The 17,472-nt window shown below is 43.4% G+C and overlaps 1 protein-coding gene across 1 annotated transcript; it reads left to right on the forward strand.

Annotated features, from left to right (window-relative positions):
- The first annotated feature begins 1,500 nt into the window (after window positions 1-1,500).
- LOC143766859 (uncharacterized) lies at window positions 1,501-16,887 on the forward strand. The gene is made up of 7 exons (XM_077254848.1): window positions 1,501-1,684; window positions 4,494-4,643; window positions 4,773-4,952; window positions 5,036-5,159; window positions 5,243-5,340; window positions 6,758-6,836; window positions 13,809-16,887. Exons 2-7 carry the CDS (start codon window positions 4,572-4,574, stop codon window positions 15,500-15,502), a joined length of 2,247 nt encoding a protein of 748 aa, XP_077110963.1. The 5' UTR covers window positions 1,501-1,684; window positions 4,494-4,571; the 3' UTR covers window positions 15,503-16,887.
- Window positions 16,888-17,472: the final 585 nt, after the last annotated feature.

Here is a 17,472-nt window from a genome sequence, read left to right on the forward strand (position 1 = left end):
TATGAACTAAACAGGAAGTGGGAGGAGACAGAGAGTGATCCCTCCTACAGCTCCTCACACTGAAGATCCCTGCTCTCACACTTGCTCTTTATAGCTCCTGATGCTGGAAAAGAAGGTAGTAAACACTATACCACACATCAAATACAAATATAATCGTAATAATAAAAACTGAAATTGTACAGTAGACAGACACAGCTCATGTGTGTATGAGAGTGTTTCTGTGGTGTGGTTCATGCCCCTCACCAGTCTTTGTGATAAGATCAGCCTCCTGTAGAGGATCAGCCTCCTGTAGAGGATCAGCCTCCTGTAGAGGATCAGCCTCCTGTAGAGGATCAGCCTTGCTACAATCTTTACCAGTGTCTCCTGTTCTGTTCTCAGGATGCTGAACGGCTTCTCAGCTCCCTCATACACAATCATTATTAGTCAGTACTCTACACTAATACAGGCAGGGGAACTGCTGCTGGGCTGAGTGAGATGCATCACGTTGAACTAGGCTGTCCTGAGTCATTCTCAACAGAACATCTAGTTCAGCAGTTCATTTAGTTCACAGGTCACATGACATGATGCATTTCCTATCAGCTCCTCACAGGATAGGGTGGAGAATTATCAGGCTGTCTAATAGGAAGATTTTCTTTGCCCCATAGCAACCAATCACAGGTCAGCTTTCTGATACTGCAGTAGTGCAGTGCTCTGGCAAGTGAAATCTGAGCTGTGATTGGTTGCTATGGGCAGCAAAAGATCCATTTACTGTAAGGCTATGTGCACACATCAGGATTTCTGGCAGAAATTTTCCTGACAAAAACCGGACATTTCTGCCAGAAATCTGCATGCGTTTTTACTGCGATTTTGACGCGTTTTTTGTGCGTTTTTTCCCAATGCATAGAATAGCTGGAAAAACGCAAAAAAACCGCAAAATTAATGAACATGCTGCTTTTTTTACCGCGATGCGTTTTTTCCGCGGAAAAAAACGCACCATGAGCACAAAACACGCAGAATGCATTCTAAATGATAGGATGCATAATGTATGCGTTTTTAATGAGTTTTTATAGCGTTTTTATTGCGAAAAAACGCGAAAAAACCTGAACGTGTGCACATACCCTAAGGCAGCTTGGTAAATCTGTAGTTCTGTGTAGTTTCACCACATCTCTTCCTTTTGTAACCTATTGCAGTGGTGTGAAATGAATCCTGTCTGCCTGCTCAGTGCTCAATACCAGAGACACTGCAAGTGACCATAATGTGTGCAGATAATACACTGCGCACTGGGAGGTTGGAATATTTCACAAAGAAAAAAAAGAAATTACTAACTTGAATAAATAACTTTAGAATTTTTTTTCTCCAGACTGAGTACCCCTCTAACAAGAGTTTTTTATGTAATTATCAGATGTATTAACTATTTCTGATCATTTTAACAAAACTATAAGTCATCCTAGGAGCCACAGCTTCTGTGTAACGAACTAGAACTGATCCATCTCTTCTCAGCAGAATCCAGAGCAATACTCAACTAAATGAACTAGATTTCCCATCACTAGTCCACAAGCTGTCATGCTGCTTTCCTTTGCCGCCTTGGAGAACACGCCCCCTCCCGATAGGACACGCCCCCGGAAATGACGTCACACCTGGAAGGAGCCCATACACTCTAGCATCTACCCAGCCATATCTGTGGAGTGCGGCTCTGCAGGTGGAGGTATGTGGAGATTCCCCAGTACTGAGCACAGCCGGGGACATTAACCCCTTCTGCACGGAGGAGACTCTTTATAAGAACCATAACGTTGTTGTTCTGTTTCCTGTAATAGATACATACGAGCCAACTATGGAGGACAGGAAGTGAGGAGCGGAGTGTTCTCCTAGTACAGGGCCCCTTTCTTGGCCCCACACAGTGTAATGCCCCCATTATGCCCTGTAAGCAGGGTTCTGCCCCACACCCAGCTGCCTCGGGCACTTTACCAGGAGCTGGTACCTCAGATTCTTCCCCGCACCCCTTTCCTTTGTTGGCGCCAAATCTGTTCTGCCTTTGGGGCTCCGGCCTTTATAATATCAGTAACTGCGCCATCAAGGTCTCCTGACCAGGTGCACCCTCTAGACTCTTCCCTCCGGAAACCCTCCCTCTCCCCATTGGTGTCACATGGTCCCGTCTGGACGGCAGATAGCAGTCTGTACAAATGCAGCACAGCCCTGAGGAGGCTTTTTAATGACTCTCCTTATTACACCCCTTATGTAATATATCTGATGGCGCTCACACAGTATAATGTTTCCACAGTACTGGCATCTCTCGTAAAAAAGGTATTTTCACACTACTGCAATACCCCCACACACAGCATAATGTTCTCATAGTACCGCCATACCCCCACACACAGTATAATGTTCTCATAGTACCGCCATACCACCACACAGTATAATGTTCTCATAGTACCGCCATACCGCCACAAACAGTATAATGTTCTCATAGTACCGCCATACCCCCACACACAGTATAATGTTCTCATAGTACCGCCATACCCCCACACAGTATAATGTTCTCATAGTACCGCCATACCGCCACAAACAGTATAATGTTCTCATAGTACCGCCATACCCCCACACACAGTATAATGTTCTCATAGTACCTCCATACCCCCACACTGTATAATGTTCTCATAGTACCGCCATATCCCCACACACAGTATAATGTTCTCATAGTACCGCCATACCCCCACACACAGTATAATGTTCTCATAGTACCGCTATACCCCCACACACAGTATAATGTTCTCATAGTACCGCTATACCCCCACACACAGTATAATGTTCTCAGTACCGCCATACCCCCACACACAGTATAATGTTCTCATAGCACCGCCACACCCCCACACACAGTATAATTTTCTCACAGTACCGCCATACCCCCACACACAGTATAATGTTCTCATAGTACCGCCATACCCCCACACACAGTATAATGTTCTCATAGTACCGCCATACCCTCACACACAGTATAATGTTCTCATAGTACCGCCATACCCCCACACACAGTATAATGTTCTCAGTACCGCCATACCCCCACACACAGTATAATGTTCTCATAGCACCGCCACACCCCCACACACAGTATAATTTTCTCACAGTACCGCCATACCCCCACACACAGTATAATGTTCTCATAGTACCGCCATACCCCCACACACAGTATAATGTTCTCATAGTACCGCCATACCCTCACACACAGTATAATGTTCTCATAGTACCGCCATACCCTCACACACAGTATAATGTTCTCATAGTACCGCCATACCCCCACACACAGTATAATGTTCTCATAGTACCGCCATACCTCCACACACAGTATAATGTTCTCATAGTACCGCTATACCCCCACACACAGTATAATGTTCTCATAGTACCGCTATACCCCCACACACAGTATAATGTTCCTACAGTACCGCCATACCCCCACACAAAGTATAATGTTCTCATAGTACCGCCATACCCCCACACACAGTATAATATTCTCATAGCACCGCCACACCCCCACACACAGTATAATTTTCTCACAGTACCGCCATACCCCCACACACAGTATAATGTTCTCATAGTACCGCCATACCCCCACACAGTATAATGTTCTCATAGTACCGCCATACCCCCCACACAGTATAATCAGTATAAACATTCGGTAAAATACATAATAGAAGCCGGCAATACATAAGCATACAAGCTCCGGTAGTGGTGAGGAGGCAGCGGGATCAGTGCAGGCTGTAGGCTTTCCTGAAGAAGTGGGTTTTCAGGTTCCGTCTGAAGGATCCGAATGTGGTTGATGGTCGAAGGGAAGATATCGGGAAATTACAAGAATTGTTGGAGCCAATTTTCCTCAGAAACATTTCAATATCTGTTTTTTTCTGGTGTTTTCCTGTAATATCGGAAAGCCTAAGGCCAGAAATAAACCCCATAAATCACTGTACATGGAGACTTTGGGATCAGATCATTTCTGTCCGTGTTGATTGTGAAAACAAAAAATCTTTTCTAAAAGCCTCAAACTTCTGTGTGTGAATCAGATCTGAGATCTAACGTGATAGAAGATTACAGTGCGGGGAAGACGGGAAACCTTCATATAGACGGCCGGTGGGGATGGAGTCAGTGACCGACTCTGGCCAAATATGTCTCTAGAGCCGTAGTAGAAGATGAAGATGTCGTCCTTATCATGAAGTAGTTATTTCTCATGTCGCGTGTAATGAATATCTCCTGCAGTATTACTAATGCCGATTCCAGGGTCGGTAAATGAGACAAGAATTAGCGTTATAGAAGATGAGTCTATGAGAAACGTATTCAGCTGCCGACTCCGAGGAGGAAACTGCTTGTTGTCTGTGGCCTAAATATATAGGATTTATTAGTAGATGTAAAGAAGGAAACTAAATACTGTAAAATAATAAATCTCCTCCTATGTTTCCCTTATTATCTCCAGTAATTGTATTATTACACAGGATTCTTATGATGTTACATCGGCTCATCTTCTCATTCAGGTCTCTACAATATCGGATCCTCTCAGTGAAGATCTTCTACAAAAGAGAATTTTCCTGATTTACCCATCACAGACGGATATGGACAGAGACAAGATGGTGGAGAGGATATTACACCTCACCCTAGAGATCCTCTTCCGGCTTACTGGAGAGGTGAGAGATTCTGATGACGTCACATTACATCATTCTTATCTATGGGAATAACAGATGGACAGAACTGGAGAGGTGAGGACTCTGGAAATGTCTGTAGTGAGATTTATTAATGTGTCTCTCCATTACCAGGATTACACAGTGGTGAAGAAGACCTCTAGTGATCGCTGTCAGGACCCTGTGTCTGAGGGATGGGGAAGACCCCTGAGCCCAATCATGGGGCCTCCACCTCACCCCCTGATCCATGAGGACATCAATGACCAGAAGATCATAGAACTCGCCTACAAGATGATTGAGCTGCTGACTGGAGAGGTGACACTGCTGGGAATGCTGGGACATTATACAGTAACGCTATGAAGGGATTGGGGGGATGACGGTATCATTGTATGTGTCAGGTTCCTATAAGGTGTCAGGATGTCGCTGTCTATTTCTCCATGGAGGAGTGGGAGTATTTAGAAGGACACAGAGATCTGTACAAGAACGTCATAATGGAGGTTCCCCAGCCCCTCACATCTCCAGGTAATAGACAGGACTAAATACACATGGCCTATAATTATCTGTATGTAAAGAATGAATTCAGTCCCTGTATGTGTTTCCTCCAGATCTATCCAGTAAGAGGACAACAGCAGAGAGATGTCCCCGTCCTCTTCTTCCACAGGACTGTAACCAAGAAGATCCCAATGCTCCTCAGGATCATCAGGTAGATGGAGAGAAGGTGTCATCAGATCTCAGACACGTCCGTTTATTTCCGGTCCCGGAAAAAACAATACCAGAGATATCAGTGTCCGTGTGTGTAATATTTGCGGCACACGTGTGGCAACCGTGCGCTGCCTCAGTACCACACAGACGGCCGCCGGGGAAGAAGTGCTACTGTAAGCGCTGTTCCCCTGTGGTGGGTGCTGAAGACTGCTCTCATCGCTCTCCCCTGCTCTGCCAGCGATCGGCGTGAGCAGAAGAGAATGATGAGTTATATTAAAGTCTGAACGATGACAGCAGGTGGGGGCTTTTGGGATTCTTACTCTCATCATCCGACACTTGCTGCCGCTAATAACAGTGACAACAGGAGCGGATGATCGGGGTATTCCTCAGCCGCCGCCTGCAGTATAACGAAATGAATGAATGAAAAATCTGGTGTGGGTTCCCCCAATTTTCTTGAACCAACCAGGCAAAACTCAGAGTTGTGGTTGGAACTGTCAGCTTCAACAAGGTTGGTTATCAAGAATAGATGGTGTGAAGATCTGAGTTTCCGGTTCAGTGCTCTGCCCTTACCTCGCCGAGGTTCTCCATGGCTCTGTCCATCGTTCTTGATTCCCTTCCTTTCATCCTGCTCGGACTCCTCCTTCGTAGCGTTCTCTTATCACGCCACTGGGTCAGGGCGAGGTGCATCTATCCAGCTAAGGCCGCCCTCCTCCTTTTCAGTATATGGGCTCGGCGTAGAGAGGCCCTCCAGCCAAATCAACGTATGCCCGCAAAATCCAGTTAGCACTGTTTAGATTTACCAGGTCAGAGCAGAGCTCCCCCTTCCAGGTTTAAGGCGCTCTCTATCTGGGCAGTGGGCGCCTTCCGGCGGTGCACATACAGGGCCTCTACCTTGCACCTCTACAGACCGATGATCGGTCCTCCACATGTTCGCAAAACTTCCATGCCTAGCTTCGGCGTATGCCGGCTTAGGTAGGAAGACCTTTCAGGCGACGGTGGTGAGTTCCTCCGACCTAGATTGGAGTCGATTGCTGTTCCCACCCCAGGGACTGCTTTGGGACGTCCCATGGTTACTGTGTCCCCCAATGAAGGCTCCGAGAAAACAGGATTTTTGGTTGCTTACCGTAAAATCTGTTTCTCTGAGCCTTCATTGGGGGACACAGCACCCTCCCAAGTTGAACAGCTCTGTTTATTGTGTTATACTGTTAACGTTTGAGTTCTTTGAACACTCTTTGAGTGTTTGAAACTGTTAAACTGTAAAGCGCTGCGGAATTTGTTGGCGCTATATAAAGATTATTATATTATTATTCTTTCTCATTTACACGTTACTTCTACTGCTTTTTCACTAACTGAATATCCTACTTCCTGTCGGTAGGGTGTACACTGCAGAGGAGGAGCTAACTTTTTTATTTGCATAGTGGCAGCCTCCTAGTGGCAGCAGCATACACCCATGGTTCCTGTGTCCCCCAATGAAGGCTCCGAGAAACAGATTTTACGGTAAGCAACCAAAAATCCTGTTTTTTGAGGAAAAGAAAGGATTTTTTATTTTCACAGCTCTACGTTATAAATTTCTGGGAAGCACTTGGGGGCTCAAAGTGCTCACCACACATCTAGATAAGTTCCTTAATGGGTTTAGTTTCCAAAATGGTGTCACTTGTGGGGGGTTTCCACTGTTTAGGCTCATCAGGGGCTCTGCAAATGCAACATGGCGTCCGATCTCAATTACAGCCAATTCTGCATTGAAAAAGTCAAACGGCGCTCCTTGTCTTCCGAGCTCTGCCGTGTGCCCAAACAGTGGTTTACCCCCACATATGGGGTATCGGCATACTCAGAAGAAATTGAACAACAACTTTTGGGGTCTAATTTCCCATGATACCCTTGTGAAAATAAAAATTTGGGGGTGAAAATATCATTTTTGTAGAAAAAATGTGATTTTCTATTTTCACGGCTCTACGTTATAAACTTCTGTGAAGCACCTGGGGGTTTAATGTGCTCACCACACATCTAGATAAGTTCCTTTAAGGGTCTAGTTTCCAAAATGGTGTCACTTGTGGGGGGTTTCCACTGTTTAGGCACATCAGGGGCTCTCCATACGTGACATGGCATCCGATCTCAATTCCAGCCAATTCTGCATTGAAAAAGTCAAACGGCGCTCCTTCCGAGGTCTCCCATGCGCCCAAACAGTGGTTTACCCCCACATATGGGGTATCGTCGTATTCAGGAGAAATTGCACAACAAATTTTGTGGTTCATTTTCTCTTTTTACCCTTGTGAAAATTTAAAAAAATGGTTCTGAAGTAAAATGTTTGCAAAAAAAAGTTAAATGTTCATTTTTTCCTTCCATATTGTTTCAGTTGCTGTGAAGCATGTAAAGGGTTAATAAACTTCTTGAATGTGGTTTTGAGCACCTTGAGGGGTGCAGTTTTTAGAATGGTGTCAAGTTTGGGTATTTTCTGTCACGTACACCCCTCAAAGTGACTTTCAATGTGATGTGGTCCCTCAAAAAAAAATTGTTTTGTAAATTTTGTTGTAAAAATGAGAAATCGCTGGTCAACTTTTAACCCTTTTAACTTCCTAACAAAAAAAAATTGTTTCCAAAATTGTGCTGATGTAAAGTAGACATGTGGGAAATGTTATTTATTAACTATTTTGTGTGACATATCTCTCTGATTTAAGGGCATAAAAATTAAGTTTGAAAATTGCAAAATTTTTAAAATTTTAGCCAAATTTCCGTCTTTTTCATAAATAATCGCAAGTAATATCGAAGAAATGTTATGACTAACATGAAGTACAATATGTCACCCAAAAACATTCTCAGAATCAGCGGGATCCGTTAAAGCGTTCCAGAGTTATAACCTCATAAAGGGACAGTGGTCAGAATTGTAAAAATTGGCTCGGTCATTAAGTACCAAATTGGCCCTGTCACTAAGGGGTTAAACTGGTGGGATCTCGTTTATGTTCTAAAACGAAATGCCTAACCAGACAGATTACACCTTTCCTAATATTATGTCTCTGACTGTTCATCCTATTATGGATCGCTTGGGTCGTTTTTAGATTTATAAGACCAGGTCCAGTCTTTCTGGCCAAACTTCTTTCTGCCCCCAGTGTGTCCTGCATTCCGCCCCCAGTGTGTCCGGCATTCCGCCCCCAGTGTGTCCGGCATTCCGCCCCCAGTGTGTCCGGCATTCCGCCCCCAGTGTGTCCGGCATTCTGCCCCCAGTGTGTCCGGCATTCTGCCCCCAGTGTGTCCGGCATTCTGCCCCCAGTGTGTCCAGCATTCTGCCCCCAGTGTGTCCAGCATTCCGCCCCCAGTGTGTCCAGCATTCCGCCCCCAGTGTGTCCAGCATTCCGCCCCCAGTGTGTCCAGCATTCCGCCCCCAGTGTGTCCAGCATTCCGGCCCCAGTGTGTCCAGCATTCCGCCCCCAGTGTGTCCAGCATTCCGCCCCCAGTGTGTCCAGCATTCCGCCCCCAGTGTGTCCAGCATTCCGCCCCCAGTGTGTCCAGCATTCCGCCCCCAGTGTGTCCAGCATTCCGCCCCCAGTGTGTCCAGCATTCCGCCCCCAGTGTGTCCAGCATTCCGCCCCCAGTGTGTCCAGCATTCCGCCCCCAGTGTGTCCAGCATTCCGCCCCCAGTGTGTCCAGCATTCCGCCCCCAGTGTGTCCAGCATTCCGCCCCCAGTGTGTCCAGCATTCCGCCCCCAGTGTGTCCAGCATTCCGCCCCCAGTGTGTCCAGCATTCCGCCCCCAGTGTGTCCAGCATTCCGCCCCCAGTGTGTCCAGCATTCCGCCCCCAGTGTGTCCAGCATTCCGCCCCCAGTGTGTCCAGCATTCCGCCCCCAGTGTGTCCAGCATTCCGCCCCCAGTGTGTCCAGCATTCTGCCCCCAGTGTGTCCAGCATTCTGCCCCCAGTGTGTCCAGCATTCTGCCCCCAGTGTGTCCAGCATTCCGCCCCCAGTGTGTCCTGCATTCCGCCCCCAGTGTGTCCTGCATTCCGCCCCCAGTGTGTCCGGCATTCCGCCCCCAGTGTGTCCGGCATTCCGCCCCCAGTGTGTCCGGCATTCCGCCCCCAGTGTGTCCGGCATTCCGCCCCCAGTGTGTCCGGCATTCCGCCCCCAGTGTGTCCGGCATTCCGCCCCCAGTGTGTCCGGCATTCCGCCCCCAGTGTGTCCGGCATTCCGCCCCCAGTGTGTCCGGCATTCTGCCCCCAGTGTGTCCGTGTCAGAACCAAGAGGCCAGAGAAAATACTAACTCAGGAGACATAAGAGTAGTCAGTAAACAGGCTGGGGTCACAGCAGAAAACAAATACACAAGCCAGGAGCTGAGCACAGAGGACTGAACCAGAGGAGATCAAGGCTGTATCTGGCAGCTTCCGGCAATATGTTTCAAGCTTTAGTAAGGTGTGGTGCTTTCAAAGTCCAACTCTGATTGCCCAAGGAGTTAGCAATCTCAGGCGGACATATTGCATATGCTTTGGCATTGTCCCAGATTGTCCTCCTATTGGATTGTAGTGTTGAACTGCATTGGAGTGGTGTATGGGTGGGTCATTCCATATCAAGTGATCCAAATATGAATATTTTTTTTACCTGACGTCTTTAGATTTTTTTTATTTTTTGTTTTTTTGAAGTACAACTTTAGTTAATTACAAATTAAAAGTTTAGAATTTTTTTCTTCATCAGTTAATTTTTTACAGATTTTTAAAGTTTTAAAAAAGCGCTGATTTTGGCCTGGTATGGCTTTACATTTTTTATCATATCTCGGGCTATGATTAAGATATAGAGGTGGGAGAGGCATCATTTTTCTCAGAACGGTACCGGCTTTCATTTGATATGTCACAAGACTATGTTTCTTTATATTTTCTTTTGGTGAAATCAAATTAAACATTTTGATGCGCAATTCTGAAAAAAACGTATGTTTTAAAATTGTGAAAACATGCATGTGTGTTACTTGTGTCCTTGTTTATATTTGTACAGGGATTCAACTTGGGATCTATCAAATTTGTATTTTTTTTTAAGCCTTGAATCATCTGATTTTATGTTTGTGTGAGCTTCTTCCCTTTTTCTTTTCAAATTACAACTTATTGCATTCAGCATTTATATGTAACAATAAAGAAACACAAAAAACAAATACCGAAGTGCCAGAATAAATACATCTTAATCATCATAACAACTTGCTCAGCATTTTCAACCTGAATGCATTGAACAAGCCAAAAGAAAAAACGTGATCACATCCTCAAGTGTGGTTTTCTAAATACAGTCTCATCCTGATTATATGTTAAAAACAAGAATAAAAGAACCAATATTTCTACCACCTATTTATACATGGAACAATTTTTTTTCTACTATATCACTAAACATGTCATTTCTGAAGTGTTTATGAAGAATAGTCCAGTAGTTAAATCCTCGTACTATAAAATATGAACTAATCAAACAATTAATAGTAGGTTTTTACACTGGCCTTTTATCATCAATGTGTCCCTTCTAGTGGGTGAAATGTCATCTTGCCCATAAGCGCTCACTAGCAATGGCCGTCTCCTTCTGTGTCAGAGTATGTGCGGCTGTCATGGTGCTCGGCTCCACCTGAGTTATATCTGATTTTTGTTCACTTTTACAATGTCTGATTTTCTTGGATACACAAAGGACGGCGCTGGACCAGACGGTGCAGAAAAGTCACTTCTACGTCTTCATTTTCACAATCTTTGGAGAGTCCAGTAGCCGTCAGCGCTAATCATATTCACAGGTCACATAGCCAGTTGTGTCATCCATTGCCGATCTTGTGCCGCCTTCTACCACGTCATGGACGTCACTGTCTTTATTTCCACTACATGGGATGACAGTCCGGTATTGCTGAGTCCCTGTGATGGGTTCTGCTTCCTGTAACCAATATAACAAACTCTCCTCCTCCTCTTCGTAGTCCTGGTTTGAACAATACATGAACTGGATGTTAAGAATATTTTTCTCCCTACATTTGAGTAGTTGCCTGGGTGATAAGATTTGGTGTGAATATGGCCTCTGGAGCTGCCGGCCTGTCATCTGCTCTGCAGTCACCGTCTACCCTTGTTCTATCTCAGGTTGGGCCCTAACAAAGCTTCTCCTCTGTCCTCTCCTGCTTCTAAGCTCTAACATAATAAATAATACCGTAATATCTAGCAATCATGGATTATTTGGTAAATACAGACCCCACACTTCTACACCACAGGCTGAACAGACCTGAAATCAAGATTTTTGAACTGACACTGTAATAGTTTTATTTTTTAAAATATGATCCCATCAAGATCCCAGCTTGTATTTTGGTGCAGAAGTGGCTAGGAGCATAACAGGCACATGTGCAGTTTTTGAAATATTTAAATTAAAAGTTTTTTTCGGAAATGGGTTTTAAAGTTTTGCGCTTGCGTTCGCATAGGTAAATTATTATCAAAGATACTCTTGTGACATATCTGGTGAAAGCATGTACAGTTCTGAGTAGAATGGTGTTTATTTTGTTTCTCTATCTCTTTTCTAGCCTGAGTTATGGGGAGAAATGTAAGGGCAGGCAACACCGAAATTCGCACTTTTTCCGAACTTTGAAAATCAATAAAAAATTAAAAAAAATATCTAGAATTTTTTTTTTTTTTGCATTCTCTGACAAACTATTACCAAATACCAAAATCTCAAAAGAATTAAAAATATAGTGGTAAAAATCATTGGTTCACTTGACATGGAATGACCCGGGTACGTTATTCCTAGGGATCCGTTGATATGTATATTAGGGTAAATATTAACTGACAATACGACTAAAATTGTAATTGCAAGATTATAGTTTGCTGCAAGGAAACTGATTGCAAAATATTGGGTTAGAGATGATCCTCCGTCCAGACGCGAATTCATTGCTCAAACGAACCACATAACTGAGCTTGAGAAAAGCATTTACACCAGGAGAGACGAGCTAGATTTCTTGCATAAATTATGGCAGCCGTGGTTGGATAGGATTAATGTTCTACCAGTATATAGTACAATTTATGGTAAACTGGAACTCTGTTTGATATTTTCAACTATGGACGAATTATTGTTTGCTTTTGATATGGCCTCCATGGGGGGTTAATTTACTGTAAAACATAAAATGAGTATGAACATGTGATCTGTCGTAAATCTTATCGTTAAAGGGAACCTGTCACCACGTTTTTGGAAGATGGGATAAAAATAGCGTTAAATAGGGGCAGAGGTGGGCGTTACATTAGTGTGTTTGTTATGCGTTTATTACCCACCTAAGTTGCCGAAATACCTTTGCAAAGTCTCCGTTTTTGCCTGTCAATCAGGCTGGTCTGGTCAAAAGGGCGTGTTGTCTTCCCCCAGATTTTGCGTAGTTTTCCGTTGGTGGCGTAGTGGTGTGCTCATGCCCAAGGTCCCGAATCCTCTGCCAGGGGATTTAAAAGAGCGCGCTGTTCGTTATTTCATTGGTGATCGGTGGGCGCGGCCATCTTCCTTTGGCCGCGCGTGCGCAGAAGCGGCGCTCTGCTGGCCGCGGCTTCAGGAAAATGGCCGCCGCGATATCCATCTGCGCGCGCGCGGCATCCCGTGGCCATTTGGTATCATTAAAAACGTCAGCTCAGCACACAAAAAATAAGCCATCACCCAGCCCTAGATCACGAAAATTGGAGACGCTACAGGTATCGGAAAAGTGCGCAATTTTATTTTTTTTTTTTTAGCAAAGTTTGGAATTTTTTTTTACCACTTAGATAAAAAATAACCTAGACATGTTTGGTGTCTATGAACTCATAATGACTCGGAAAATCATAATGGCAGGTCAATTTTAGCATTTAGTGAACCTAGCGAAAAAAGCCAAACAAAAAACAAGTGTGGGATTGCACTTTTTTGCAATATCACCACACTTGGAATTTTTTTCCCGTTTTCTAGTACACGACATGCTAAAACCAATAATGTCGTTCAAAAGTGCAACTCGTCCTGCAAAAAAATAAGCCCTCACATGGCCATATTGACGGAAAAATAAAAAAAAGTATGGCTCTGGGAAGGAGGAGAGCGAAAAACGAAAACGTAAAGCAAAAAAAAGCTGGGGTCATGAAGGGGTTAAAATGACTCCATTTTGTAAATTATAACCCTCAATAAATTATAGGAATAGTGACTATTTTGACTCCACTTGCAGTTTCCAGATATTAGCACGCGCAGTGAATGTTGGAAAGTGAAAATTGCAAATATCCCAAGTTATTACCCAACACATAGTGCCCAGATTGTGCTCCAGGAGATACACATGCCATAAAATAAGTGATTTCTTCTCACTATAGTAATGCCAAAAGCATGGATGCTTAATGTGGCTTGAGCACAGTCTAGTAAACTGTAAACTGTCATTTTCTTGGGGAATAATTCAATAATTTTCCATAACTTGCCATTTTTACAGACCGTTTAAGTAGAAATGGTCAAAAATATAGAATTCAAGGATATTTTATTCTAAAATAATAATTGGTTTTATTCTTGGCAGATAACTGTACCAGGAGATCAGCAGGACAGCTGACAGCTTCAATGTTTAAATCAGATAATCTTGAGATCCCACAGGATACAATTGAAGTGAATGCCATTACTCCAAATATACCATCATCCCTTCACAGCAAAGATCTGTCATCTGATCCTGTGGAACAGATCCTGCCTTCTGATTCATTACCGACTACTAAGGAAAATCAAAATCCCAAAATAAGCATTAAAAAACGAACTGCTCCTAAAGCAATGAAGACATTTTCATTTTCAGAATATGGAAATAGTTTTCCCCTAGAAAAGTCCTTTCTCAAACAACAAAGCCTTCACAAAGCAGACAATAGAATTTCTTGTTCCAAGTGTGGGAGATGTTTTAACCAGAAATCAGATTTTGTCAGTCACCAGAGAATTCACACAGAGAAGAAGCCATTTTCATGTTCAGAATGTGGAAAATGTTTTATTCGGAAAGCGCAGCTTGTTACCCACCAAAGAACTCACACAGGAGAGAAGCCTTTTTCTTGTTCGGAATGTGGGAAATGTTTTACAGATAAAAAAGTTCTTATCAGACATCATATGTCTCACACAGGGGAGAAGCCTTTTTCTTGCTCAGAATGTGGGAAATGTTTTACAGATAAAAAAGTTCTTATCAGACATCATAGATCTCACACAGGGGAGAAGCCTTTTTCCTGTTTAGAATGTGGGAAATGTTTTAACAGGAAAGCGCATCTTGTTAGCCACCAGAAAACCCACACAGGAGAGAAGCCTTTTTCTTGTTCAGAATGTGGGAAATGTTTTACAGATAAAAAAGTTCTTATCAGACATCATAGATCTCACACAGGGGAGAAGCCTTTTTCCTGTTTAGAATGTGGGAAATGTTTTAACAGGAAAGCGCATCTTGTTAGCCACCAGAAAACCCACACAGGGGAGAAGCCTTTTTCTTGTTCAGAATGTGGGAAATGTTTTAACCAAAAAGGGAATCTTGTTAGCCACCAGAAAACTCACACAGGGGAGAAGCCTTTTTCCTGCTCAGAATGTGGGAAATGTTTTAACAGGAAAGCGCATCTTGTTAGCCACCAGAAAACCCACACAGGAGAGAAGCCTTTTTCTTGTTCAGAATGTGGGAAATGTTTTACAGATAAAAAAGTTCTTATCAGACATCATAGATCTCACACAGGGGAGAAGCCTTTTTCCTGTTTAGAATGTGGGAAATGTTTTAACCACAAAGCGAATCTTGTTAGCCACCAGAAAACCCACACAGGGGAGAAGCCTTTTTCATGTTCAGAATGTGGGAAATGTTTTAACCAAAAAGGGAATCTTGTTAGCCACCAGAAAACCCACACAGGGAAGAAGCGTTTTTCATGTTCAGAATGTGGGAAATGTTTTAACAGCAAAGCAAATCTCGCTAGCCACCAGAAAACCCACACAGGGGAGATGCCTTTTTCCTGCTCAGAATGTGGGAAATGTTTTAACCACAGATCGAATCTTGTTAGCCACCAGAAAACCCACAGAGGGGAGATGCCTTTTTCATGTTCAGAATGTGGAAAATGTTTTAGCAGGAAGACGAATCTTGATAGCCACCAGAAAACCCACACAGGGGAGAAGCCTTTTTCCTGTTCAGAATGTGGGAAATGTTTTAACCAGAAAACACATCTTGTTACCCACCAAAGAACACACACAGAGGTGAAGCCATTTTCATGTTCATAATGTGGAAAATGTTTTGTGAAGAAACCATCTCTTTCTAGCCACCAAAGAATTCACACAGGGGAGAAGCTTTTTTTATGTTCTTAATTGTGTTTACATAGTCACATACAAGTGCTTCTCACTAAATTAGAATATTATCAAAAAGTTAGTTTATTTCAGTTCTTAAATGCAAAAAGTGAAACTCTTATATTATATAGAATCTTTGCAGAGTGATATATCTCAAGTGTTTATTTCTGTTGCTGACTAGATCCTACAGCCAATGAAAACCCAAAAGTCATTAAGTCAGTAAATTAGAATAAAAACACCTGGAATGGCTTCCTAAACGTTTTAAAAAGGTCCCTTGGTCTGTTTCAGTAGGCTCCACAATCATGAGGAAGACTGCTGACTGGACATGTCTAGAAGGCAGTCATTGACACACTCCAGAAGGAGGGTAAGCCACTGTAAAATATTAGTATTTCAATAATAATAAAAAAATATAGATTACTTTACATATGCAGGTTCTAACTAGCAAATAGATACTCTGGATAGTGAGGGACTGAGCTATTCTGAGGATTGTGGCCGCTACATCTGTTCTCTGTTTGTCAGATCTATAGGGCTTTTGTCAGAACTGTGGCTATTTGGAGATAAAAAATGGTTCTTAAAGGTCACAGGCTATATGCTTAAGCATTTCAAAATGAGGTAATGTACAAAAAACTAATATTCATATTCCGCAGGTTACTAGTGTTCTTCTAATATGGTAGAGGCTATGAACATAGCAGCAGATCACCATATGTGGTTATGAGACAGGAACAATAGATCCAATGTAAGCCTATGGGTCAATATAGTATATAAGCTGACCTAAGTCCTGTTCAGACAGATCTCTCATACTTTGACAATCTCCAACCCAGACCACATCATACTTCAAAACCATATGTAAGAACCAATGAATGCTTGTTTTCTCTTCTATAATCTAATACTTACTACGTGCTATGAACTTGTCTTCATTTTTGTCATCACTTTTTGAATGAACATTAAACAAGATTTGTTTTATCCACACAATTCAATATTGCTTTCCTTTCTATCTTCACTGTGCTCTTACTTAAAAAAGTAAGAAACTGTTATTTTCTCTAACATTTTGGCGAGCCTTGCCAAATCTGATTTTTGTGCTATTTTTGTGAAATCCTTTCCCTTGCACACGGAGGTGGAGAGCTCTGCTAAACACCTGTTGTTCAAGGTGCAGGAATTCTGCTATTTCACGTCACAAGGATCAGACAGAGCCTACAGACAGTGAGGATTCGTGTCTCCAACCATAAAGAGCTGGATGTGTCCCATGATGGAGGTCTGAGGGTTTCAGTAAAGACACAGAGGACCATCCATTGACGGTTGGATCAATCCAGGAGAGGAAAAGATATTCCACAGGTGAGAAAATGATTTACAGGCAGATGAACTACAATGGAAGAAATTACATGACAAAGCAGCACAAATTGAAAATACACGATCAGTTAAAGGAAAGGTGCCGCAATTTTGTTTTTGTATTAAAAATGATTGTTTATAGAAACAATTATCTTTAATACAAAATTATTTTTTTTAACCTTAATATCTTTTTTATTATTAATAATTTTTGCAGCCACTGGGCGCCGCCATTTTGCTTTGCAGGAGTGTAAGAGTCCCAGCACGACATTTACACTCTGCATTTACGGCAGCCCTGTGCATAGGACTCAGCAGTCGGGAGCCGACCGCGTTGTCTCCTGCTCTGATCTGGCCACGCCCCCTGGGCTGTCTCCACATCAAAGCAGAGGCAGGAGGTCGGCGCCATGTTTCTTCAGCCCACAGTGTGTGAGCTCCACTGTGACTGAGAGCTGTGCTGTTGGAGGGGCAGCTCCAGCTGCCTCTCCTCTCACACTGTCAGCAGTCGGCCGTTCCCTGTCCTCTGCTGCCTGGTGCCCTGGCTCAATCTCTAGAATCGCTAGAGAGGGTGAAGTGCTGGGGTCTGA

Source organism: Ranitomeya variabilis, chromosome 4, assembly GCF_051348905.1.
Source record: "Ranitomeya variabilis isolate aRanVar5 chromosome 4, aRanVar5.hap1, whole genome shotgun sequence".
Classification (NCBI taxonomy): Eukaryota; Metazoa; Chordata; class Amphibia; order Anura; family Dendrobatidae; genus Ranitomeya; species Ranitomeya variabilis.

Excerpts from the sequence above, each read along its gene's own strand:
- LOC143766859 (XM_077254848.1), top strand. The coding sequence starts at position 4,572 with ATGGACAGAGACAAGATGGTGGAGAGGATATTACACCTCACCCTAGAG. Across the intron at positions 4,644-4,772 it reads TCTTCCGGCTTACTGGAGAG|GATTACACAGTGGTGAAGAA; the intron begins GTGAGAGATTCT and ends CTCCATTACCAG. Across the intron at positions 5,160-5,242 it reads CCAGCCCCTCACATCTCCAG|ATCTATCCAGTAAGAGGACA; the intron begins GTAATAGACAGG and ends TGTTTCCTCCAG.